The sequence below is a fragment of the Pan paniscus genome, chromosome 6 (assembly GCF_029289425.2).
Source record: "Pan paniscus chromosome 6, NHGRI_mPanPan1-v2.0_pri, whole genome shotgun sequence".
In the NCBI taxonomy this organism is placed as follows: Eukaryota; Metazoa; Chordata; class Mammalia; order Primates; family Hominidae; genus Pan; species Pan paniscus.
In genome coordinates, this window is record NC_073255.2 from 184,477,484 (window position 1) to 184,504,927 (window position 27,444).

The 27,444-nt window shown below is 41.2% G+C and overlaps 1 protein-coding gene across 1 annotated transcript in view; it reads left to right on the forward strand.

Moving 5' to 3' along the window:
* The window catches only part of CNTNAP2 (contactin associated protein 2), a 2,297,635-nt gene that overhangs the window by 1,768,890 nt on the left and 501,301 nt on the right, over positions 1 to 27,444 (forward strand). Inside the window, exon 14 of the mRNA XM_003820514.5 lies at positions 7,812 to 7,968. Coding sequence (XP_003820562.5) covers positions 7,812 to 7,968 — 157 coding nt within the window. The remainder of the gene's footprint in view (positions 1 to 7,811; positions 7,969 to 27,444) is intronic.

Consider the following 27,444-nt stretch of genomic DNA (forward strand, 5'->3'; position numbering starts at 1 on the left):
CTAATTAATATAGTTAACTACAATCTTCATATTCTGAGGTTAGAGAAGTTCTTGAACTCTTGGAAATAGATAATTCAGTTATTTCTTTCCTCACCACTTTTTGCCCTTGTCTTTTAAAAAGGCTTTCCATTTTTATTGCCTTTAACTGCTATTCCCCAAAGCCAATTAACAGGTAAATAATGATTTGTAAAGCTAAAAGTAGCATTTCATTAGCATAGCACTGGAATAAGGGAATTCTTTGCTCAAAGTAAATTGAACCGTTCTCCTCTTGCTGAATATAAAATACACAACAAATTAATAATTTATTTTAGTTACAGTGATTTAACCAAATTAGCCAATGCTAATAACAAAGTCTACAATTTCCTTTCTCTCTGGAATACGTTTTTCTTATTGGCATTCTTTTGCGGTAGATGTGGAAAGAGCCGAGTTAAGCATTTTGTGCTGTATTTTAACTTATTTTCCTAGGAAAAAGAACAGAACAACATCAATTTTGCATCAGCCTCACTGGGGGCATTCGTTATATGAAGACTAAAGTATTGTGACTTGAGAAAGAGTGAGGGATGGGAGAAGAAGCTGGGAAACCAGGCTGCTCTTGCCAGGTCACTAACTTGCCACCTCCTTGCACCTGTACTCCCTGCACATGGAGGAAATATTTCAGATCATCCCCTTAGGTCCCATCCTGGTGTGTAATAAGAGTCCCTCTCTACTGTAAGCTGAGGGTCTGCCATATGAGATTAGCACAGAGCCTGGATCCCGTGCACAGCTCAGGGCTTCTACTGGAACACCCACCGTAACCGCCCAAGGAGTTCACCTTGTCCGCTGCCTAGACAGAGTCGATTCATCAAGACAGGGGAGTTGCAATAGAGAGAGTAACTCACGCAGAGCCAGCTGTGCAGGAGACCAGAGTTTTATTATTACTCAAATCAGTCTCCCCAAGCATTTGGGGATCAGAGTTTTTAAGGACAACTTGGCAGGTCGGGGGGAAGCCAGTGAGCCAGGAGTGCTGATTGGTCAGGAATGAAACCACAGGGAGTCGAAGCTGTCTTCTTGCACAGAGTCAGTTCCTGGATGGGAGGCACCAGATCAGATGAGCCAGTTTATTGATCTGGGTGGTGCCAGCTGACCCATCAAGTGCAGGGTCTGCAGAATATCTCAAGCACTGATTTTAGGAGAAGTTTAGGGAGGGTCAGAATCTTGTAGCCTCCAGCTGCATGACTCTTAACTATAATTTCTAATCTTGTGGCTAATGTTAGTCCTACAAAGGCAAGCTAGTCACCAGGCAAGAAGGAGGTCTGCTGTGGGAAAGGGCTATTATCATCCTTGTTTTACCTCCGAAGGTACAGTGGGAACCAGCTGTCTCTCTTCTTTTCCCCTACAGTATGTTCCTCGTAGTCTCATTCTGAAGGTGAAGCTGATTGTTATCTTCTCCTTTTACTGACAGTGTCCTAATTTTTACAAAGAATACTGAGCCACACACAGCTCTCTGATTCATGCAAATTATTACTGTCTGCAATGAAAATGAAACACAGTGTTAGGTTGTTTCTACTGATCACTCAAAGGAACAATCATAAATTGGGCAGAGATTCTGAGATATATAATCTTTCATTGGTTATTTGAGGTATGGGCAGGACAAAGGAGTCATCTGCTAGACAAACCTTTAACTCCACTTTTACAGGTGCCCGATTTGTTTCTTCTCCTCCACCAAGAGTGTTAGTGTCCTCTAGTTTCCAAAAACAGTGATACTAACCAAAAATTCCTTTGAGAGAATTTAGCATGAGGTCAGCTTTTTAAACGCAATGCAAAAAATGAATATGATAACCAGTTTGGGTAATGTTTCTATATTTTCAGGGTCAGGCTGTGGCCTGCCCAGCCTCAAAGGCATTTCATGAGGTCAAAATGGAACCATCTACCTTTGTCCTCTCTCTATAACATGGCCAGAGATGGAATCAGCCAAGACCTAGTGTAGCTTTTGGGCCAAATGACCTTAACATTTCTTTCGGTGGTTGAGATGCTGTGGTTTCCATAAATGGGATTTTTCAACGCTTATTTTTGAAACTCTAGACTTCATAAGAAGAAAAATTTATTATTGGCCATGGGAAGCATCAGAGAAGCTGGATGCTTTACCACTTACCCTGATGGAAAAAGAAAGGAGAAGCAAATGACTTAAACATAGAAAGCAAACACAGCCCCCGCATGCTGGGACCAGGCACAGGTGGACAGAAGACACAGCTTCAGGGTGGACCTTTATGTCAAAAAGCGGGCATGTTTCTCCCTTTGGAACAGGGTACTGAGCTCTCCCTCTTGACTGTTTACCAGATTAAGTCAAATATACTTTTTTTAATGTGGGTGCCAAAAATGGTCATGCCAAGGGAAAATAATAACTTCCAAATTAAGTCAACACACAGAAAAATCAAGAAATTTGTTCAGAGGGAGAGAATACCTGAATAACTAACTCATTTTCAAATTCAGAGGGCTTGCTCATTCATTACATTCATCCTGGACTCCAGTCCCTGTTCATTCTCAACTTTAAATCGCCCACCTGTTAACAAAATTATTCTTGAGGAAAACTACTGGAATATCTGAGAAAGTACCACAGTATTTTTTTGCATAATTCCAATATGGTCCCTACTTTTTGTATTGTTTGTTTAGATATTGTGACTGTTCACATGGTAACTTTATGATTTTCCTCACCTTTATTTCTGAGCACTCATAGAGTCAAGTGTACACTTAACATCCCAAGAGGGTGGATGAGTTATTACCGTGGAATTTTAACCCATATACCCAGATTTTTTTTTCTTTTTTTTGAGACAGAGTCTCACTCTATCAGGTTGGAGTGCAATGGCGTAATCTTGGCCCACTGCAACCTCTGCCACCCAGGTTCTAGTGATTCTCCTGCCTCAACCTCCCAAGTAGCTGGGATTACAGGCACCTGCCACTGAGCCTGGCTAATTTTTGTAGTTTTAGTAGAGACGGGGTTTCACCATCTTGGCCAGGCTGATCTTGAACTCCTGACCTTGTGATCTGCCCACCTCAGCCTCCCAAAGTGCTGGGATTACAGGTGTGAGCCACCACGTCCAGCCCCAGAGATTTTAATTGACTAGCTATTTTGGCTTACTGGCTGACATTACCTCTGTTAGATTCCACTCATTCCCCAGCTTCTGGCAAGGAACCTCTGTTCTCTTAGCATAATGTTCTCAAGGTTCATCCATGTTGTCACATATTGCAAAATGTCCTTTTTTAAGTCTGAATAATATTCCATTGTATGTATACACAAATATTATATGACTCTGCTTATATGAGCTATCTAAAGTAGTCAAATCCAGCTGAATGTGGTCACTCAGGCCTTTCATCCCAGCACTTCGAGAGGCAGAAGCAGGTGAATCACTTGAGCCCAAAAGTTGGAGACTAGCCTAGGCAACATGGCAAAACCCTTTCACTGCAAAAATTACAAAAATTAGCCAAGTGTGGTGGCATGTGCCTGTAGTTCCAGCTACTCAGGAGGCTGAGGTAGGAGGATGGCTTGAGCCCAGGAGGTCAAGGCTGCAGAGAGTTATGATTGCTCCACTGCACTCCAGCCTGGGTGACAGAGTGAGACCCTGTCTTAAAAAAATAAATAAAATATAAAGTAGTCAAATCATAGAAACAAAGAAGTCACCAGGGGCTGGGAAGACGGGGAAGTAGGCAGTTGCCAATCAGTGGGCATAAAAGCTTCAGTTAAACAATAAAAGTAAGTTCTAGAAATCAGCCATACAACACCATATCATTAATGCTACATTGGACACTTTAAAAGTTGTCAAGAGAGTGGATTTAACATAAAGTGCATTCTCATATGCTAAAGTCAAATTAAGAATAAGAAAGAGTCATCCAGTCAGACGGGTTGGCTCCCACCTGTAATCTTAGCACTTTGAGAGGCCAAGGCAGGTGGATCACCTGAGGTCAGGAGTTCGAGACCAGCCTGCCCAACATGGTAAAACCCTATCTCCACTAAAAATACAAAAATTAGCTGGGTGTGGTGGTGCATGCCTATAATCCCAGCTACTTGGGAGGCTGAAGCAGGAGAATCCTTTGAACCTGGGAGGCAGCGGTTACAGTGAGCCGAGATCATGCCACTGCACTACTGCACTCCAGCCTGCACGACAGAGCCAGACTCCATCTCAAAAAAAAAAAAAGAAAGAAAGAAAGAGTCATCCATTGTCAGGGTCTTCCTGCTCTCTGCTTCCATTCTTTCCACTGCCTACCACGTCTAGGCTTTTCTTCCCGCCATTCACCTGAAACTCCTTCATCAAAATCTCTAGTGAACTTCCAGCTGTCAAATTAAAAGAAAACTCTTAGCTCCCCATCTTAATAGACTTCACTATGAAATCTGATGGTGCTGGCCCCTCTGCTCTCTGGGAAATCCTCCTGTGTTGTTCTCCCACCACCCTGGCTGCCTTTGTTCTTGCACTCTGCTATGGACATCTCCATCTCTGATACGGTTTGGCTGTGTCCCCACCCAAATCTCATATTGAATTGTAATCTGAATTGTAACCCCATGTGTCAAGGGGGGGGGACTTGGTGGGAGGTGACTGGATCATGAGGGCTATTCCCCCATGCTGTTCTCATGATAGTGAGGAAGTTCTCACAAGATCTGGTTGTTTGATAATTGCCTGGCACTTCCCCCTTCTTGCTTTCTCTCTCTCCTGCCCCCATGAGAAGACGTGCCTTGCTTACCCTTCTCCATCTGCCATGATTGTAAGTTTTCTGAGGCCTCCTCAGCCACACAAAATTGTGAGTCAGTCAAACCTCTTTTCTTTATAAATGGTTAAAGACCCAGTCTTGGATCATTCTTTATAGCAGTGTGAAATCATTCTTAGGTTTTGGTGGGTTTTTTGTTTGTTTTGTTTTGTTTTGTTTTTGAGACAGAGTCTCGCTCTGTCTCCCAAGCTAGGGTACAGTGGTGCAATCTCGGCTCACTGCAACTTGCACCTCCCACATTCAAGCAATTCTCCTGCCTCAGCCTCCCAAGTAACTGGGACTAGAGGCGCCTGCCACTGTGGCCAGCTATGAAATCATTCCATTTTTGAAATGATGTTGTAATCTAAAAGATTCCAGCAGCATTTCTCCCACTTCCAATATGTTCTGGTTTGCCCTGATAGTTCCTAAAACATATTTTCAGCTCAGAAAATCCTCCTGAGAACCAGACTTCTACAGTCAATTTGTACATTTTGTGAGCAAACCCATTATCTCTTCTTCAACATTCCCTAGACTTTTGATGATGATCTTCCTTCCCTGTGCCCTACTTTCATGGAGCATAGTACCATCCCCATTCATACAAACCAGAAGCCTGGATTAATCCACAGCACTCCCTGCCCATCTTCTCTTCTACCTAAATCCCAACAGTCCCAGCCAGCTATAGCTCCTGAACCTTTTGTGTGTGTGTTTTCTCTTCTTCTCCATTTCTACTACTATTTTATTACTTCTTTTCTCTATTAACATAAGAGCATCACATCTAGCCTCCCTGACTCCATTTTGCAGAAATCTATCTTTCATCTTCCTGTTGATCTTTTGAAACACAAATTTAATCATGCTAGTTCCCTGCTTAAAATCCTTTACTAGTTTCCCATTATTTTCAGGATAAAGTTCAAACGTCTTAAATTGGGGGAAGATAAACATTGAAAAGAAAGGATAAACCAATGAAAAATAACTTCTTACTTGGACAAAGGTATTTTGCAATGTGACCTTCATCTGCTGTCCATCTATCTCTTACTATCTACTACTGCTCCTCTCAGCACATCTCTTCAGCCCGATTCTACGACATATGAATATAGTCCTATATATATTTTCCAAATAGAAGTTTACCTTTCTGTCTTTTTACATTCTGCTCCGTTTGCCTAGGAGGCCTTGCCTCTCTTATGTCCTTGTTGATATGTGTAATGCATACTTGACCTTCAAGATGCAGCTCAACTATTTTGCCTCCTCTGGGAAACCTTCCTTTATGACCTTGTTTGCCTCCCCCACTCTCCTCTGTGTTCATAATACTGATAAAACTGTTCTCCAATCTGTATCTTTTTCTTCCATTCTGTTGAGTTGTTTCTAATGTTTGGCACATTGTGGGAACCCAGTGGATGTTTGATGATTGGATGAATGAATGAATGAGTGACTATTAGGCCAAATGATAAAGGAGAGTTGGGGGCTAATCTGCTGTGTGGTTAAAAGAACTACTTAACTCTTCTAGACCTAAATTTCTTTACCCATAAAATTAGGAGGTCATACTCAAAAACAGTGAAAGTTTGTGCTTAGCTCCAATATTCTATGATCTCCATGACTTAGTTCACAAAAAAAGCATGACCAGTCACGAAGTGAATTGTATGGTGTAGAAGCAGTTCATGGCCCATACACCTTCATTGTGGACTGACCCCAACTTGGCTTCCAGTTTACTAAATAGACTCCTAAATCGCAGAAGTTTGAATGTAAAATTGTCTTCCAAGGAGAGAGGTACATATTCCCATGAGAAATCTTAAGCTTAACATTCCCACTGATATTTTTTATCAAATATTTCTACTATTGACATAAATTTACCTTTATGCTTATATTTATATTTATATACATGTAAAATTGTGATATATACTTTTGAAAACTTGTCTAAGCTTAAAAGAGCCTTTTGAAGTATAGAATTAAAAGCTTTTTTAAAAAAAACAAATTTATTTCTGTAGGTTTTTGGGTAACAGGTAGTATTTGGTTGCATGAGTAAGTTCTTTAGTGGTGATTTATGAGATTTTGGTGCACCCATCACCCAAGAAGTATACACTGAATCCAATTTGTCATCTTTTATCCCTCACCCCCTTCCCACCCTTTCACCCTGAGTCCCCAAAGTCCTTGTATCATTCTTCTGCCTTTGCATCCTCATAGCTTAGCTCCCACTTATGAGTGAGAATATACAATATTTGGTTTTCCATTCCTGAGTTACTTCACTTAGAATAATAGTCTTCAGTCCCATCCAGGTTGCTGCAACTGCCATTAATTCATTTCTTTTTATGGCTGAGTAGTATTCCATCATATATGTTTGTGTGTGTGTGTGTGTGTGTGTGTGTGTGTGTGTGTGTGTGTGTGTATGAGAAACAGTTTATTTATCCATTCATTGACTGATGGGCATTTAGGTTGCTTCTACATTTTTGCAATGGTGAATTGTGCTGCTATAAACACATGTGTGCAAGTATCTTTTTCGTATAATGACTTCTTTTCCTCTGGGTAGATATCCATTTGTGGGATTGCTGGATCAAATGGTAGTTCTACTTTTAGTTCTTTAAGGAATCTCCACACTGTTTTCCATAGTGCTTGTACTAGTTCGCATTCCCACCAGCAGTGTAGAAGTGTTCCCCTTTCACCACATTCACACCAACATATATTATTTTTTGATTTTTTGATTATGGGCATTCTTGTGGGAATAAGGTAGTATTGCATTTTGGTTTTGATTTGCATTTCCCTGATAATTAGGGATGCTGAGCATTTTTTCATATGTTTGTTGGCCTTTTGTATATCTTATTTTGAGGATTCTTTATTCATAGCCTTAGCCCACTTTTTGATGGGATTGTTTTTTCTTATTAATTCATTTGAGTTTGTTGTAGATTCTGGATATTAGTCCTTTGTCAGATAGATAGACTGTGAAGATTTTCTCCCACTCTGTGGGTTGTCTGTTTGAAATAAATTGACTTTTAAGAGGGTTGAGTGATGTTCAGACTATCAGAGTATTCCTGGGGAAGTGGGTGTAAGTGTGGCAGTATAATGACTGAACCCAGGTCTGTTTCTAAATATACCTTTCCCTTTTCTTGTAGATGGAAGCCCTTACACTTGGTGGGTTGGCAAAGCCAACGAGAAGCACTACTACTGGGGAGGCTCTGGGCCTGGAATCCAGAAATGTGCCTGCGGCATCGAACGCAACTGCACAGATCCCAAGTACTACTGTAACTGCGACGCGGACTACAAGCAATGGTGAGTGCCTGCGGGCAGCACAGCCAGGCTCACCCTCCCAGTGTGCCTTTGTGTCAAACTCATGTGATAGAAGAAAGTTTGAAAAGTGCTATAATAATACGATAATAGGGTAGAAAGGTCTGGAACTAACCCAACTGACAAATGTCAGGAACATACTGAAAAATATAAAAGCAGAAAGAGGTCAGTGCGACAAGGGTATGCATTTAGAAACTGAGACATAATTGATGTGTTCATATTTTATTCAGAGAGGAAAATAATGAGCCATGTTGTAGACAGTGATTTGCATTACAAAATGTGCTGTGTAACAATAGAGGGATGGCTGGGGGCGGGAAGCCAGTGTGCATGAGTGCAGGCAGTCAACAGCCTCCTGCGGTGAGCACAACCACCTCCTGCAATGTTTGCGTTGGGGATCTGGATTGGAAAAATAGGAGAGAGAGAGAGAGAAGGGAAAAAACAAAGAAACAGAAAAAGTCATTCTTTGCTCTTGTCTTCTGTAAGTGCTTGCCTGTCTACTTTTCTTTCATACCTGGAATTGTTTATAACTCTGATACAAATCAGTTCAAGAAATATCTATTTTGGGTTTCTTCCATCCCTTTGCTGGCTTTTGTTCTGCCCCGCAGTGAATAGCTGGGTCTGTGTCAGTAACAGATAAAGATAAGATCAGCTGCCATTCTTTGTGAAAAAGGCCCCAGAAGTTTAGGTGGAAGACTATAAACCCAAGTGTGATTCTTTGCAGAAACACGTATCCAGTGCCGGCTTTCTACATTTTTAGAAGTGTTGAGAGGCTCCATTTCTGCTTCTGGGCAGCTGTGCACATAGCCAGTCATGGTCATGAATTTCCCCATATGCCCAGCCATGGTTTTCTTCAGTTCACCTATGTAGTATGCTATTTACAGGGACAGTTTACAAGACAAATTCATTCCACCAGTTAACCAAAAACAAATTCTGAGAACGTAACATTATATGAATTTCAGGTAGGATGTCTGCTTACTTTCTGAAAGTTATATTTCTTCTAGTAAATAAAACAAATTACAAAGCCTATCTATTTCAATGGCTTAGAATGTGTGTGTATATGTGTGTAAAATACTTGTAAATAGCTATCATTAATCTTTAATTATGGATTATTGTAAAGAAGAGATCATGATAATTTTTTGAAAGATGTATCTACACACACACACACACACACACACCCACACACACACTGTATACAAAGACTGGAAGTTGGGAATGGAGTTAAAAGGGCATGGTCTTTGAAATTAACCTTTTATTCATTCATTTGTTCATTCATTCATTCAGTGAGTCATCCAATCAGTCATTCATTCAACAAATATTGATCAAATACTTATGAGTCAGCAACTCTTCTAGGCACTGGGGATAAAATACCAAATGCAAAGAACAAGAATCCCTGTCCTGACTCACATTCTTGTTCTTGATGCCTTTTATTACTAGTTGTGTGTTCTTAAGCCAGGCAGACCCTCTCCCATCCATTTGTCTATCCAACATTAATTCCCTACCTCTTCAGGAAGCTGACATTGGGTTCAGCCTCCCCAACTAGGAGAAGTGGGAACAGAGCCCCAGCTGGTTCATTGTCCAGGCAGCCCAGAGTGCCCTGCCACCATCACCTTGTCCCACCACAGAGGAGAGAAGAGGGATTCAGAAAGAGTAAGATCTAGTACCTACACCTAAGTGAACTTCATTTTTATCAGACATCATGCTAAGTTCTAGGGATACAGTGATGAATGGAACATGGTATTTGTCCTCAGGAGCTCCAAAACTAGTTGAAGGAAACACACATGTGCACACACAAATAGATAACATAATACAGTCAGTGTTCTGAGGAAGGTGTGTGCAAGATACAACAAAAACTAATGAAAGTGGCGGGGCGTAGTGGCTCACGCCTATAATCCCAGCACTTTGGGAGGCCGAGGCCAGCAGATCACCTGAGGTCAGGAGTTCGAGACCAGCCTGCCCAACATGGCGAAACCCCGTCTCTACTAAACATAGAAAAAATTAGCCGGGCATGGTGGTGGGTGCCTGTAATTGCAGATACTCAGGAGGCTGAGGCAGGAGAATCGCTTGAACCCAGGAGGCGGAGCTTGCAGTGAGCCAAGATCCCAGATCGCGCCACTGCACTCCAGCCTGGGTAACAAGAGTGAAACTCCATCTCAAAAAACAAACAAACAACAACAAAAAAAAACTAATGGAAGAAATTTTCAATCTAACTGAAGGAGTGAAGGAAGGAATCCATAAAGTCTTGGAGGAAGAGGCATAAACTTGAAAGACAAGGAAAAGCAAGGGCCCTGGGACACTCACCCTTGCATGGTGGTCTTGGAGAAGAAGCATGACTGAGCTGGGCCAGGCTGGGGAACTGTCTGTGCAGTTGACAGTTTTGAAAACATTAAGGCCCTAGCATGACATCTGTGTCTAAACCCTGAGGGCTACCATTAGTAGAATTACAGGTTGAAAACATAGATTTTTTTTTGAGATGGGGGTCTCACTCTGTCACCCAGGATGGAGTACAGTGGCACAACCTCGGCCCACTGCAACCTCTGCCTCCCTGGTTCAAGCAATTCTCCTGCCTCTGCTGGCACCTGCCACCATGCCCAGCTAATTTTTGTATTTTTAGTACAGACGGGGTTTCACCATGTTGACCAGACTGGTCTTGAACTCCTGACCTCAAGTGATCCACCCTCAGCCTCCCACAGTGCTAGGATTACAACCATGAGCCACCATGCCTGGCCAAGATAGATCTTTATTTTTTTTTTTTTTTATTTATTTTTTTTTTTGAGACAAGATCTTGCTCTGTTGCCCGGGCTGGAGTGCAGTGGCGCAATCTCAGTGATTCTCCTGCTTCAGCCTCCCAAGTAGCTGGGACTACAGGTGCCCACCACCATGCCCAGCTAATTTTTGTATTTTTAGTAGAGTTGCAATTTCACCGTGTTGGCCAGGCTGGTCTTGAACTCCTGACATCAAGTGATCTATCTGCCTCGGCCTCCCAAAGTGCTGGGATTATAGGCGTGAGCCACGGCGCCCAGTCACAAGATAGATTTTTAAAGATATATATTAGCCCCTGAAGCCATTTCAAAGAACATGTCTGAATTCAGATCACAGATTAGAAGACATTCCATTCCACCCTTATTCCCAGACCTCCTCCTCTGGCAAGCTTCAATTGAGTTCTAACATTTCACAGTTACTCAGGGACTTGGTCACTGCTGGTGTCTTGTTCTCTTCCGGCTTAGTAGCAGCTAAGACATCCCACTCCTTTGCTTCTGTAAAGTTTGTCTAATATTTCATAATAAAGGCACTATAGCTTGAGCAAACTGAAAATTATAATGAATTTTTATTTTTAAGAGGCGGAGTCTTGCTCTGTCACCCAGGCTGGAGTGCAGTGGCATGATCTCAGCTCACTGCAAGCTCTGCCTCCCAGGTTCACACCATTTTCCTGCCTCAGCCTCCCGAGTAGCTGGGACTACAGGCGCCCACCACCACGCCCAGGCGCCCACCACCACGCCTGGCTTATTTTTTGTATTTTTAGTAGAGACGGGGTTTCACCATGTTAGCCAGGATAGTCTCGATCTCCTGACCTCATGATCTGCCCACCTCAGCCTCCCAAAGTGCTGGGATTACAGGCTTGAGCCATCGCGCCCAGCCATGAATGTTGTTTATAATAAATAGCTCTTAAAATGGTCTTCCCTTTTTAGCACAAGAAAAAACGCTCTTGGAGAAATCTTCTTGGTCTTTGAATTCACCAGCACCTAGCAAAGGCCCTCCTTCCTATGTGGATGCTTTAGATATTTGGGAGTGGATGGAGTTGCTTCTAGAGACACTTTCTAAAGCTCTCAGGGGCAGTGAAGAGAGAGTTGAGCTTGATGCGGGTAGACCTTACATCCAGGCCCCGATTTGCCACTTTTGGGGGAGGCTTTTAACCTCTCTGAAATTTAATTTATTATCTGTATAATAAAAATAAATCTTGGCAAATTTTTGTGATCATTAAGAATATAGAATATAAAAGCCTTCTATAAATTATATTATATGGGATAGTTATTTGCAATTCTATTGCATTATTTTAAAATTTATTTTCTTTATTTATTTATTTTGACACAGAGTCACTCTGTCAACCAGGCTGAGGTACATTAGTGTGATCTAGGCTCACCGCAACCTCTGCCCCCAGTCTCATGGCTCAGCCTCCCAAGTAGCTGGGATTACAGGCACGCATCACCATGCCTAGCTAATTTTTTTTTTTTTTTGTATTTTTAGTAGAGATGGGGTTTCACCAGGCTGGCCTTGAACTCCTGACCTCAAGTGATCCATCCACCTCAGCCTCCCAAAGTGTTAGGATTACAGGCATGAGCCACCACAACTGGCCTTTATCACAATTCTTAATGATTCCAATTGACTCTTAAATGAAAATAAATGAAAACAGAGTGTGGCAAGTAGGCCCCTTCATGCTCTTGACCTGCTGTGTCGTAGGCCTCAAGTTTAATTCCACAACGCCACATGCAGATGTTATGAAACAGTCTTTACTAGAGAAAGTTATAAATCAAGGATCATCATCAGAAGAGCAAGTACAGGTCTCCAATCCCATCATCCCTCAGGGAGACATGCGAAAGCCAGGCTATTCCGCTGAATGCACCAAGGGCATTCGTTACCAGGAAGCCCCTGCTTCTCTCACTTCTCACAAAGCAAAAATGACAGCAACTTTGTCAGTAGGGGAAAATCAGATGCATGGGGCACCAGGCAGTCTGGGCATAGGTGCCTGCTGTTTACAAGTGTTGTCTGGGAGTCAGAGCCCCTCCAAGAACAGGGAGGAAGCCAGAGCCCCTTCTTGAAGCTGACTTTGGGTGTAGTCTCTCTAACTAGGAGAAGTGAGGAACACTGTCCAGGCAACCTGGAGTGCACTGTCACGATCATTGCTGTTCAGTTTTTTTGTTTCTCCAAACACAGAGAAGGGCTGGGAGATTATGGGAAATAAAAATGTAGCACATACATTCAAATGAAACTCACATATGTTAAACCACGTTTGTTGTAATGTCAGGGTAAAAATAAAGGTTCTATTAAATCTCATGCTTTTAGATGCTTTGTCCAGTTAAGAAAGCTATTTTCAATAATCTGAATCACAAAGCATCATTGGATTAAGATGAACTAAGACCAAAATGAGGACAAAGTACCCGTGCCACTTCCTTTCTGTGTGATCTAACTCAGGGTATTTCACATCTTTGTTTTCTTATCAGCAAAATAGACGTAGATAGTATAGTACTTCCCAAGTCATGTAAGGATCTTGGTAAATTGCTGTCACAAATGAATGTTTAAAATTACAGTGGGATGTATTATTTTTATTATTATTTGAATGTTGAATGGAACCTTAGCTAAAAATTATTTTAAAATGTCTTAAATTACAGATGCATAAATTGGGGCCCTGAAAAATGTAAATTACTTTTGAAAAATTACAGTAGAAATGAGGAGTAGAAAGAAGACCAAAGACACACATCTCCAAACACCCAGGCTAGTGTTCTTCCACAATATCAGGATCAAGGAAGATTTTTTTAATATTGTTTTTATCTATCTTTTTAATGATTTCAGAATGTAATTTTTAACTAGCTTATATGTAAGCTTTAAATTTAAAGCTTAAACCACAGACCACATTATATGTTCTTTTTCTAAGTACTCTAAAACTTAGATAGAATACTTATTCTTATTTACTGGTGTAAAATGCATAAAAATGGAGCCAGGATAAATGAGATTGTAGCTCAGAGCATGATTGGGTCTCACAACGAAGCTGCAATGGCCTGTGAGTACGATCACCATTTCAATAATTGCCTGATTATCTATGCTGGGAGAAGTTTTGCGCAGTTATTTCTGAGATTGAATGTAATTTAACATTTATGATTTACTATTCACAGCAATAGTAAATATTCCCACCTACAGTGCCAGAATTCTAATTACACAAGTCTTGGTCTCAGCTAAGTGGCCACTGCTGGGTAATTCCTGGTCTCTTGCAGCCTGACTCAATGAGCTAAATCATCATATCTGAAATTAGCAATTCGAAAATGAAATTATCAGGGAAAGAATTGCCATTCATTGCGTGAGTACCCTTCTCTCATTGTAGAATTTCTGGATAGTTATGTCCTGGCCAAGATGGGCACATACATGGTGGAAAATAAGTGAAGTGAAAAGCCGTTAGCACAGTCTTTGTGTTACAATTAGTCAGCAGTTCCCACCTCAACATTAGAAAGGCCAAATACTAGCCGTTGTGCTCTCTTTCGCTGACCCTAAATGGAATTGGCTTGTCTAACAGCCTTTTTCTTCCTGGGCCAAAAATAATCCATGACCAACTTTTATAGCAGCTGAGGGGAGTTAACTAAAAAATATCTTCGATATTTCAAAGCCAGAAACATATTTATTTGATTGGGTCAGCTTACTATCCAACACCTAATTCTGAATATTTTTTAAAATAATCGTTATAATTTTTTGTCCTTGTTTATAAGAAATTTGATTGAATCTTAGTGACTTTTTTCATGAAGTTTTAGACTGCCTCTTACTCAAAGTGAAATATTTATATATGCATTCTCATTCATCATGTTGTTTAAATAATAGTAGTTACATGTCAGCCACTGTTCATGTATGTTTCATATACTGTGTCGTTTAAACATCTCATTGACTCTATGCCAAAGGTACTACATATTTTGTCTTTATTTTAGAAATGCTCCAGAGAGATTAATTTCTCCCACAAGGTCATATAGTTAAAAAGCAGTAGAGCAGAGATTCAAACTCAGGGCAAGCAGCTTTAGACTCATCCTTAGGAATTACACACCAAGACTGTATTAGCCTATTCTCATGCTGCTAGTGAAGAGACACCTGAGACTGGGTAATTTATAAAGGAAAGAAGCTTATTGGACTCACAGTTCCACATGGATGGGGAGGCCTCACAATCATGGCAGAAGGCAGAGGGAAAAGTAAAGCCACGTCTTACATGGCTGCAGGCAAGAGAACTTGTGCAGGAGAACTCCCATTTATAAAACCATCAGATCTCATGAGACTTAGTCCCTACCAGGAGAACAGTATGGGGGATACCACCCCCATGATTCAATTATCTCCACCTGGTCCCGCCCTTACCATGTGGGGATTATTACACCTCTGGGTGAGATTTGGGTGGGAACACAGCCAAACCATATCAAAGATGTAAGTTCGGTATAAATTTTTCACCTGTGTACTATATACAGCACAATTTCATTTTTTTCCCAATTTTTTATTATGGTAAATACACATAAAATGAACTATCTTAACCATTTTTACTTTTACAATTCAATGGTATTAAATGCATTCATTTTGTTGTGCAATCATCACCATCATCCATCTCCAGAGGCATTTTTATCTAGCAAAACTGAAACGCTATACCCATTGAACAGTAATTCCCCATTTCCCTCTCCTCCTAGCCCCTGGCCAGTTAACCTTAAATAATGAGTTCAGAAAATGTGATTAAATATAGAGTTTATTCCAGCTCAAAGCCTGAGGATAGCCACCAGGGAAACACCAACTCCAAGTGAATGGGGTCAGCTTTCCAAAGTGGGGAAGTTAAGGTTTCACTTACATAGGCAGAAATAGAGAAGGTTAACAGGGTTGCAACATTTGCCATATAAGGCCAGCACAGATGTTACAGTCATTTGATTGGTTACAGTTTGCTATGTTCCAAGGAAGATTGCTTTAACATTCCATAAGGAGGAGTAATGGTCTCGAGGGGTCTTATTTCTGGAACCATTTGGTCTTTTCTAATCATTTACAGGACAGAAATGAGGAAGAGATTTAATCTATAATCAGAGAAGCAGAAGTTGCAGCTGCATGTGGCATAACTCAGGCCACATAACCACATTTCTCTCAAGGCTCAAAATAATGTAAAGTTCCAACCATTTTAAGTTTGAATTATTTAATTTCACACCACCATCGTTCTATTTTCTGTCTCTGTGATTTTGACTGCTCTAAGAACTTCATGTGAGTGAATCATATAGTATCTGTCTTTTTGCAGTTGGCATATTTCACTTAGTATAATGTCCTTAAGTTTTGCCTATTTTGTAGCATGTATCAGGATTTTCCCCCTTTCTAAGATGGAATAATATTCCATTGTGTGGGTAGAATACATTTTGCTTCTTCATTCATTTGCCAAGGGACACTTTTATTTCCACATTTTAGTGACTGTGAATAACGCTGCTACGAGCACGGTGGTACAATTTCTTTTTAACGTCTACTTTTATTCACCTCTGTAGTGCTCCCGATTTGGTTTCTAAAAATCTCTTATTTTAATTTTATATTAAAAGTATTCATTATGACAAATACATTCAAATTATTTTCTGAATGTGACCTGATTTCAAATCCTAGTCCTATTGCTTGCTAGTTCAGTGACCTTCAGCAAGTTATAAAAGCTGTCAATGACTGTTTCCTTAACCACAGCATTTAAATGGCACTCACAGCTACCTCACATGGTAGAAAGGGAGTTTAAATGAGAGGATACTCATAAGGGAGAAGGCACATCCATATTTCACTAGTAAATGCTCAAGAAATATTGATTCCAATTACACCCAAGCACACACAGATAAGGGTTAGCTCATGGGTTCCCCAGGAGCAGCCTCTTCAGTATTCAAAAACAACTCATTGGGCCCCTCTGTTCTGACCTCCTTGCCTGCATGCCTTGCTGCCACCCTGCTGCTGACACTGCCCTCCTGAGATCCTTACTCTGCCAGCTGCAGCTGTCTCAGCCTGTGACAGTCACTGATGCCCTTATGGAGAGATGGAGAGGGCCCCCTAGTCAACCTCAGTGCAGTGGAAACGAAGCTATGGCTTTCAGCAAGACTTGACAAGGATTGGAGCTAACAGAAATTTTACACTGAGAGAAACTTGCAACTGCTTCCTGAAATAGCCACTCTTCAAATCCAGGCAGGAGCCCAGCCCCTGAGACCCTGCCAAGCTCCCAGCGAAGCCTCCAGTGGGTCTCAACCCTGCTTTCATTAATGAGGCTCCTCAGGCATGACTGGGCATTTGGATCCAAGCCAAACCTCCTCCAGGCCCCAGAGGAAGAAGAAGTTCTTCTTCATCCCGAGCCCTACCTCAGTTCCTACAGGAGGAACATTTGCTTCTCAAGCTGATTGATATTGCAATCATTAAATCCCTTGAGGAAATTCCCAACCTAAGCCACAAAGGTGTGCGTCAATCACCTGGCCTGAACGGGAGCATTGCTGTGGTCTGTTCTGGGACCTGGGTTTGTTGAGTGCATTTCTTCAAGCTAAGGTTCCAGTCTTCAGGGACGCCTCCTGTAGGACAACAGTCTAATGCAATGTGTGCAGTGACAATATCAGCCAAGTTTTATTTCATGATGTCTCCTCATAAAGAGAGGAGAAGGTAAAGTCAGCAAGCTCCTCCTTCTATGATTTCATGTGAGAAGAAGCCAAGACAAAAATGTAACACATGTCCAAAGGATAAAAAGGAGCTTCCAGGGATAAGCCAGTTTAAATCCAGATTTATTGGGGGAGGAAGGAGCATCTCTCATATTGCTGGCACAAGGTCCTGCTAAATTTACAGTATTCAACAGAAAAATCACTTCACAAGGAATATTCCACTTTAATTCCTGCCCCCAAATTCAGGAGCAATATGGAAGTACTTGCCAGGCATGTCCACAGATGAAAAGCCACAAAAGTGATCTCTCAGGAAATAGAGATTTTACCCTCTGTGACAACACTGGAAATCACTTTATAACCACTGCTTCCATTCCACCTGCTCCCACCTTAGACAAACAAACACAAATGGTTTTTACAGCTTCAGATTTTTAGGGCCCAACAACAGGCAGTTCAATGAAGGAAAGATAAAGAAACATGGACAATGGATATTAAAAAGAATTTCTGTTTCATAGGTTTTAAAAAAGGTTTCTAACATCAGTCTGGAAAACAGAAACCTTAATACGAGACAGAAGGTACTCCACGATGGCAGCTAGGAGCCTGGCTATAGAATCAGACCATCTACGTTTATGTTCCTCCTCCAACACTCAGCCAGTTAGTAAGACCTGCCTGTGCCTCAGTTTTCTCTTATCTACAGTGGAGATGAAAAGAGCGTGTCTCCAGAGATGATGTGAGAATCAGGGGACCCAAGCAAGCTGAGCATCATTCTTTGTCCTGTCAGTGGCAATGGGACTGGAAACATAACCTTTAGTACAACTGGGTAGGAATGTATGACTGAGGTTACTTTTTTGAGGGCTATTTGGGAATTGCCATCAAAACTTGAACACTACATTCTTTGACTGAATCCTTCACCATATGGCATGTACCATCTTAAAAAAAAATATGTTCTAAGGTGGCATATACCATTTTTTGTAGCAGTCAAAAAAAAAATAACCTGTAGACAGCAGAAATGTCCATGAATAGAGTTTCAGAAAATGATGTTATAAGGCTGGCCAAGGAATGAAGTAGATACATAAACACTTGCACAGAAAGATGGCCAAGATGAAAGTGAAAAAAGCAAGTTGACAAATAGCAGGTATAATATGAGTCTGGTGTTTCTTTTTTAAAAAAAAAATTATTTAGGCTGGTCATGGTGGCTCACGCCTGTGATCCCAGCATTTTGGGAGGCCAAGGTGGGCAGATCACCTGAGGTCAGGGGTTTGAGACTAAACTGGCCAACATGGTGAAACCCTATGTCTACTAAAAATACAAAATTAGTCAGGCATAGTGGCACATACCTGTAATCCCAGCCACTCGGGAGGCTGAGACAGGAGAATCACTTGAACCCAGGAGGCAGAGGTTGCAGTGAGCCAAGATCGCATCACTGCATTCCAGCTTGGGTGACAAGAGCGAAACTCCATCTAACCAAAAAAAAAAAAAAGAAAGAAAAAAAATTATTTTTGAGAAGGGTCTCACTGTGTTGCCCCAGCTGAAATACAGTGACATGATCTTGGCTCACTGCAACCTCGACCTCCCCAGGCTCAGGTGATCCTCCCACTTCAGCCTCCCAAGTAGCTGGGACTATAGGCACAAACCACCATATCTGGCTAATTTTTTGTATATTTTGTAGAGATGGGGGTCTTGCCATTTTGCCCAGGCTGGTCTCGAATTCCTGGGCTCAAGCAATCTGCCTGCCTTGGCCTCCCAAAATACTGGGATTACAGTTGTGAGCCACTGTGCCCAGCCTGGCATTTCTCTAATGTGTATAATCCATAACCTTTATACATGCATACATAATTTCTAGAAAATCTACAAAAGAAACAATTATAACGCAATAGATTAAGGATGTAGGACTTTATGGAGGACCTGGCTTGTCCCATTGTACATCTTATAAGCTCTTTGAATTTTTTGCCATGAACACATTTAACCTGATCAATTTAAGTATTTAAAAATAGTTTAAAAATTAAAATAAAAAATAAGAATCCTAGCCAGCATCCCAGTACATAATAAAACAATACTAAATTCTTATTTTAAGAAAAATCAGATCAAAGACTAATTTTCACATCATCAACAACAAAACCAAACAAAGCATCTTACTGGCTCTCCTGGCCCCAATATTGGAAGGAATTTTTCTGCAAGCTGGAGAATTCCTCTGCTTAGTGGGCGCCGTGAAACTGAGAACATTCATACCATTAGCCTTATAACCACATGCAAAACAAAATAGTTTTTTCATTGATCTGAGTTCTATGGAAGTAATGTTTGTGCTCTTAAATCTTTTGGAATCCTTCTGGGGAACAATCACTTGATATCCCAATACTCAGTGGTCTTATTCATGCATATTATAGGAATATGATATTATGAGGAGTACTGGTATCAGTTATGACACCAGTTGCTAAACTGACCAGAAAGATTGTTGATATTCAAATAAATGTGTGTGCATGTGCTTGTCTGTGTGTGTGTATAAAATAAAATGTTAAAATGGACAGCTATCAATATATTTCCTTTCTAGATACATAAACAGAGATGCCCTCCTGATCTCATGAAGGCCATTTTCATTAAGTTAAGCTTTGTTCATTTTCATTCAGTTAAGCTTTGTTTAAAAAAAAAAAAAAAAAAAAAAGATATTGCTTTACCAGAGATCTGGGTGGCGGGGGGTGGGGGGAAGAAGACGAAAAAAAAGGCAACTCTTAATTTTAGTCCTATTTAGCCCCAAAGCATGTGTTTCAGTATTAGAGCATGGCCAGAGCAGTTTTCAAAAGGGTTACACCATCGCGTGTACGTTATTCCTTATACTGACTCCACTGCGGTTTACTTGGCAGATTTGAGCTATGCTGAAGTTGCCTCTTAACAGGAGATTCCTAGAGCGTCTAACAGCTCAACTCTTTTAGGAGCGTAACTACTTTTTAATATGTGGGTCACGGTTAAGAGCCCCAGGCAAGGGCTTCTGCCCTCTTTCGTTAGGAATTTACCTTGGGGATGAACTAAAAAACTTCAGGAGGCTCATCCAGGCAGGTCCCGGATAGCTCAAATTGCAAAGCTACCTGGAAAGCCACTGTGTTTCTGCAGCCCTGTGAGTGAAACACCTGTTTTTGGCAATGGGGAAGGGGAAATGTCGTGTCTCTCCCAGTTCCCCAAAGAAGCATAAAAATGATGTATTATATACTGTCTCAGGGACATTTTGGTGCCAACCCACTTGGCACAGCATAGAATCCTCCTGTCACCTCATGGATTGTATCATGACAGAAAGGTAATTGGGCACCAGAGAAGTTGTCAGCAGAGTGTCAATACGGTTTGGCCACTGCCCCCAAATAATATTGATGACAGCAAAGAGAGCGATTAATCAGGTGTGATCCTGTCAAATGTTCAGAGTGTGCTGTGGGTACTAGAAATAGATATAGCCTACCAACAAAATGTTAAATGGACTTAAACAAAATAGATTATTTAGTCATTTTGAGAAAAGCAGAACTAAGATTCAAAAGAGCTTTTTTTCTGAAAAAAAAAAATACAGTGTATTTCCCATTAGTATTTCTCTCCAGTTGCTTGAAAAAGAGGGGGAGCTGTTATGTTTTCTGAAAAAAAAAAAAAATGCATTCTGCCCAAAAAATCAATCATGGAAAAAAAAGATCAAATTAAAAGAGATGTCATGGGATCTAAAGAAAAGTGCAGATGCAGCAATTGTGAAACACGTTGTAATTGTGGACCTATCTGTTTATTTATTCTGTGTCCCACTGAAAGTTCAAGTTCCTGACACCTGGAGCTCACCCTCACACCCTCCCTACCAGGCCAGCCATCTCCTCCCATTATCCCCTCTTGATATTAATGATGCTCACTCACTTGTAGTTTCCCACGTGTAAAACCCCATTGCCTTATGTACTATCAGTTGTTCACCATTTTCCATACATGGATTCTGTCTCCTCTGGGCCTTTCACAGACACCTGACCATCTGTGACCATGGCCTTTCTCCTAGTTCTAAATCTAAGCAATGGTATTGCAACAATCTTCCAAAATAACTTCCAGCCTTAAAACTCTCTTATCCTACAACTCTGTCTATAACTGTGGCCATCACTGGCTTCACATTAGAATCACCTGGAAAACTTAAACTATTACTTATCATTAGGCCCTGCCTCAGACTAATTAAATCAAAGTCTCTGGAGATTATTTTTGGCCATCTTTGATTTTGCAATTTCCTGAGGTTTCTAATGTGTAGCCAAGGTTGAAAACCATTGATATAGGGCTAGGTTAAGCTGCATATAACAGAAAAATAACTAAACAAGAGTGCTTAAACAAGATGAAAGTTAGTTCCCATGCATGTAAAGGAAGTCCAGGCTCCTTCCAGCTCTCTGTTCTGGCGTTATTCAGATTTGACATCCTCCTCAGGATCCAACATGGCTTCTAGAGCTCCAGCCATTATGCTTCCATTCCAGGCAGAAGGTAGAAAAGGGAGGAAAGAGAGCATGCCTTTTCCTTCCAAGAATGACTTTACATACCACTTCCATTTACGTATCATTGGCTGGAACTTTAGTTAACCACAACTAGCAGCAAAGATGGCTGGGTTCTGTAGCCTTTAACTGGGCATGAATATGCCTTCCTAAAAATGAGCATTCTGTTACCAAGGAAGAAGAGGAAAATGAGCGTTAAGGGGCAACTAAGAGCCTCTGTCGGAAGTGTTAATTCTTCAAAGGGGCCCTGCTAGTCTCCTGTTCACACCTACAGTAGGTCCCTGTGATCTCCAGAATAAAGTCCAGACTCCTGCAGTTCTGGAGTCCCTCCTCACCTTGCATTCTCTGCTTTACCTCACTCACACTGGGGCCATTGTAAGGATATTTGTATTTTCTCATCGCTGGTCCTTTACCTACACCTAAAATAACTCTTCACATATCTGCGTTTTCAACATCATTTACTTCTGCAGAACCAGCGCCAGTGCTGCTTCCCAAGGAAACCTCCCTGCCTTTGCCCACACCCCTCATGTCTAGCAAAAGTCCATGCATAAAAGGCCTGCTTCCTGAGGGTCTCAAAGCAAATTACACTTATTTTAAAGTTATTTTCTCTCTTATCTGCAATTAGATGCCTGGGTATCTGAGTTCTCTCTCAAATTACAAGCTTCAGGAGGTCAAGCACCATACCTCATGTGTATTATAAGTCATTCATGCCTGTCACTTAGCAGCTAGTCAACATCTATTTGCAATGTAAGCCAAATGTGTAGCACTTTAGAGAATCCATTTTTTTGTATGTATTTATAAACTTTCTTTTTGCATTGAGTCATAAACCCACATAGACATACACTCATCTCTGCTTTAGCCTTTGTAGATGGTTTTAGTTCATACAGCAAAAATTGGAAAGTTACTTTATATTCAATAGTGAGGTAAATCATCCAAGTCAGTTTTTAAAAAGATAATAGGTGTGTACTGATATGTGTGTCCATACTCACATAGACACTGTCACATGTATACAAGTATATTACATGTACATTCTACATTACTAAATGTGATGTATAATGACTTTATTAATTTTTTTGGAAGCATGCTACTTGTCTTAGGCTAATTTAATGCCCAGTATTAAGGTGAAATCAATTACTACCTTTTTTCATCAGGACTAGAGGAGGAAAAAAACAAACAGAAAAACTACCCTTATGCAGGAGGAAAAATTCTAAAGACAGAAATACAGGATGTTTGGAAATGACCATCTGTGACGATATTTACCTGCTTGTCCCTGTCAGCCCTGGGAATGCTGTGTCTTTACCTTAGGTTACTATATTAGGCAGAATAATGGCCCCCAAGATGTTCACATTCTAATTCCCAGAACCTGTGAAGGTCCTACTTCATGTGGCAGAAGGGACTTTGCAGATGTAGTTCAAGGTACAGACTTTGAGATGGAGAGATTATCCTGGACTATCAGTGGGTGCCCAATCAAAGCACATGACTTCTTAAAAGTGGGAAAAGACCCTTTCCCGGCTGTGATCAGAAAGAAATGTGATGACAGAAGTAGGCTCAGAGAGATGCTATATTGCTGGCTTTGAAGGTGGAGGAAGAAATCCATGAACTAAGACATAAAGGCATCCTATAGAGGCTGAAAGAGACAAGGAAATTGACTCTCACAGAGGCTCCAGAAAGGAACACAGCCCTGACACACCTTGATCTTAATACAGCCAGACCCAGGGTCTGAATTCTAATCTACAGAACCATAAGATAATATGTTTGTCAGGTTTTGTTTTTGTTTTGAGACAGGTCTCACTGTCACCCAAGCTAGAGTGCAGTGGCGCAATCACAACTCACTGCAGCCTCAACCTCCCTGGGCTCAGATGATCCTCCCACGTCAGCCTCCTGAGTTGCCAGGACTATACACATGTGCCACCATGTCTGGCTACTTTTTCTTTTTTTTTTTTTTTTTTTTTTTTGAGACGGAGTCTTGCTCTGTCTCCCAGGCTGGAGTGCAGTGGCGCAATCTCTGCTCACTGCAAGCTCCATCCCCTGGGTTCATGCCATTCTCCTGCCTCAGCCTCCCAAGTAGCTGGGACTACAGGCACCCGCCACCACGCCTGGCTAATTTTTTGTATTTTTAGTACAGATGGGGTTTCACAGTGTTCACTAGGATGGTCTCGATCTCCTGACCTCATGATCCGCCCGCCTTGGCCTCCCAAAGTGCTGGGATTACAGGCGTGAGCCACCGCGCCCAGCCTACATTTTCTATTTTTTGTGGTTTTCTCCACGTTGCTCAGGCCAGTCTGGAACCCCTGGGCTCAAGTGATTCACCCACCTCAGCCTCCTAAAGTGCTGGGATTATAAGCATGAGCCACCGTGCCGGGCCACATTTGTGTTGTTTTAAGCTGCTTCATTGGTGGTAATTTGCTAGGCAGCAATAAAAAATTAAGTTTCCTTCCTACGGTGGTGATGTCATCAAAAAGACCCCATAAAGCTTTATTTTTTCCTCTCACATCGGCAAAGAGTGAAAGTTCACTGGTAAAATAGCTTTGCAGAAACCTTAAAAAGTATGTCTTGGCCGGGCACGGTGGCTCATGTCTGTAATCCCAGCACTTTGGGAGGCTGAGGCGGGCAGATCACAAGGTCAGGGGTTTGAGACCAGCCTGAACAACATGGTAAAACCCGTCTCTACTAAAAATACAAAAATTAGCTGGGCATGGTGGCACATGCCTGTAATCCCAGCCACTCAGGAGACTGAGGCAGGAGAATCGCTTGAACCTGGGAAGTGGAGGTTGCAGTGAGCCGAGATGGCGCCACTGTACTCCAACCTAGGTGACAGAGGGAGACTCCGTCTCAAAAAAAAAAAAAAAAAAAAAAAAAAAAGTATGTCTCTGAAAGTGATTTTGTGGCCAACACCCTGTTTCCCTGCCTGTCCGTCACTTGCTGATGCTGAGAGCTTCCAGCCTATGAAGAGGATGTGCAGGGCCTTCCTTCATTGATAACCAGCTCTACCAGTGAAGGACTGGTTGTCTGTGCCTACCTGTGATCAGGTCTCCTTCAAGTAGATGATTATATAGTAGTTGGCAGGAATTTTTTAAAACTCAGAAACATTCATTTATACATCCAATCATTCAGCTCATGTCTGAGTCCCTGCTATGTATCAGGCACAGTCAGACTATCTGGCAGTCTTGGAAACACAGGGTGGGTGGGTAGTTTTAAGTCATATGCCTCCTGCTGAAAGACAGATTTAAGAACGTGTCTTCACAATCCCTACACCACTGCAATTTCACATATGTGCTCCTGCTCCTGTCTTTTTTTTTTTTTTTTTTGAGATGGAGTCTCAGTCTGTCACCTAGGCTGGAGTGCGGTGGCATGATCTCAGCTCACTGCAAGCTCTGCCTCCCAGGTTCAAGCAATTCTCCTGCCTCAGTCTCCCAAGTAGCTGGGACTACAGGCACCCACCACCACGCCCAGCTAATTTTTTGTATTTTTAGTAGAGATGGGGTTTCACCGTGTTAGCCAGGATGGTCTCCATCTCCTGACCTTGTGATCTGCCCACCTCGGCCTCCCAAAGTGCTGAGATTACAGATGTGAGCCACCACGCCCTGCCTCCTGTTTTTTTTTTGTTTGTTTGTTTAACAGACAGGCAGAGAAACGATTAGATAATGAAGACGTTATTTATTTTTTATTTTCATAATAATGAATTAAAAGGATCTTATGGACATTCTGAATTTCCCATTGTAACAACCTCATTTATGGCAGACGCCATTTGCCTGCTGTCCACACCGTACTTAATTTGGCCTCAATCTGTATCTTTGGTGTATTAATCTCTTCATGATCCAGATAACCTCTTCTCCATTAACAGTGGGGTTTTATAGCTAGGACAGTGCCTGGAAAATTATAAGCATTATTATTTTCTATTATTATTATTTAGGAGATGTTTTGGGCAGCTTACTACATTGCACAGAAGCTATCTCATTTCCTAGGGACTTTGATGCAATAGTCAATTGTAAAATAGACTTTTCTAAAGTCATTCATTTCATCCATTCATTTAAACACCTAAGTTTTGAGTTCCTGTTATGCACAAGGTAGTCTGCTAAGACTAATGACAATGATAGATGAATGCCACCTCTGCTATTATCAGCTTTAGGGCTTTGAGAAGTTACCTGACTTTTCTCACTTCAGTTTCTTCATCTTTAAAATGAGAATAGTCATATTACTGACCTTGTGAAGATCCCCATGTTTATGCAATATGGGTATTGTTTTCTCAGGCCTTTGTATTTCAGAAGTTTATAAGCCTCATGAACAGGAGCAGGGGACCAACTAGACAAGGAAAGAGGCAGATCTGTTCAACAAACATGTGTTGACTACTTACTATGCACAAAGGCAGGATATCAATATGGGGGGGAATTCGATGGTGAGTAACGCTGAGACATGTGGTGGGATTTTAGAGCACACATTTTGCAAATCAAAGAGAACTTGTGAATCCCTGTAAGAGCCCTAATGAAAATTGTTAAGAATGATTCTGGCAAGTCCCATATTAGCCATATACAAATTATCCCCATTATAGACTTCCCATAGTGTATATCTCTAGTATAAAAAGCATTACAATAATCACATTTAATCCTTGTTACATTTTAAATATGCATGTCGATGCAAATTACAAATATCGAAAGGAAAATGAAGACAGAAGGAAAATAAATCAAGAAATTCATTTAGAGAAAGAAAAATCACAATATAAAACAGCCAATCTTTCTTGTTAAGAGCAGCCCTCACATTTCTAAATGTATGAATTGGTTTTGTGTTGACTGTGCCCCAACCCTGCTTATAATATGTCAATATTGGGAGAAATCCATCACTGACACTAACATGGCAGCCCTCTGAGGAGTCAAGCCAGGGGCATCTAGAGGTGCAATGCCCAGGCTTCACTCCCCCTCCTTTTGAAAGGCTCAGGTTGCCTTATAGTCTTCCATAAAAATACTGAGGGCTTTTCCAGGACTGCTCACTGTGTGATAGAAACTTACATCTATAGGGCATGTGGTAACATGCAAATGAAAGCTTAGATTTTTTTCTAGTGATGGGTCACATTCTACACTAGGTCCATCTTGCCATTGGTGCCCTGAAGTGCTTTGTCTAGGCCAACTGATGCAGTCCACAGAGTCTAAAGACCACTCAAACTACTCATAACATTTCTTGTGGCTGCCCATCCATTCCAGTTCTAGGAGTAGTTTAGACCATGTTCATCTCTATTAATTATCTCAAGTCTTTATGCAGAAACAGCAACAAAAATAGGCTATAGAGGTATGAGAAGTGGTTTTGAGTTGTTAGTAAAGAGAGGATGCAAAAATCAGTTTGTTGTCATTTATTTCAAGCTCAATATTAGGTGTCAATGTTAGTGACTATCAACATACAAACAACATTTTTTAAAAACACTCTTAATGACACCTTAGTCAAGTGTCCAGATTATAGGAGTTTCCAGCAAGCATTGGCTAGACCACATCTGAAGAATTATAAATAGTACTAAAAAACCAAAACATGGAAAATGAGGTCAGGAGTTTGATAAGTGTCCAATATAATGATAATGAGCAAAAAGGAAGGAAGGAAGGGAGGGGAGGGAAGGGGAGGGGAGATGAGACCAC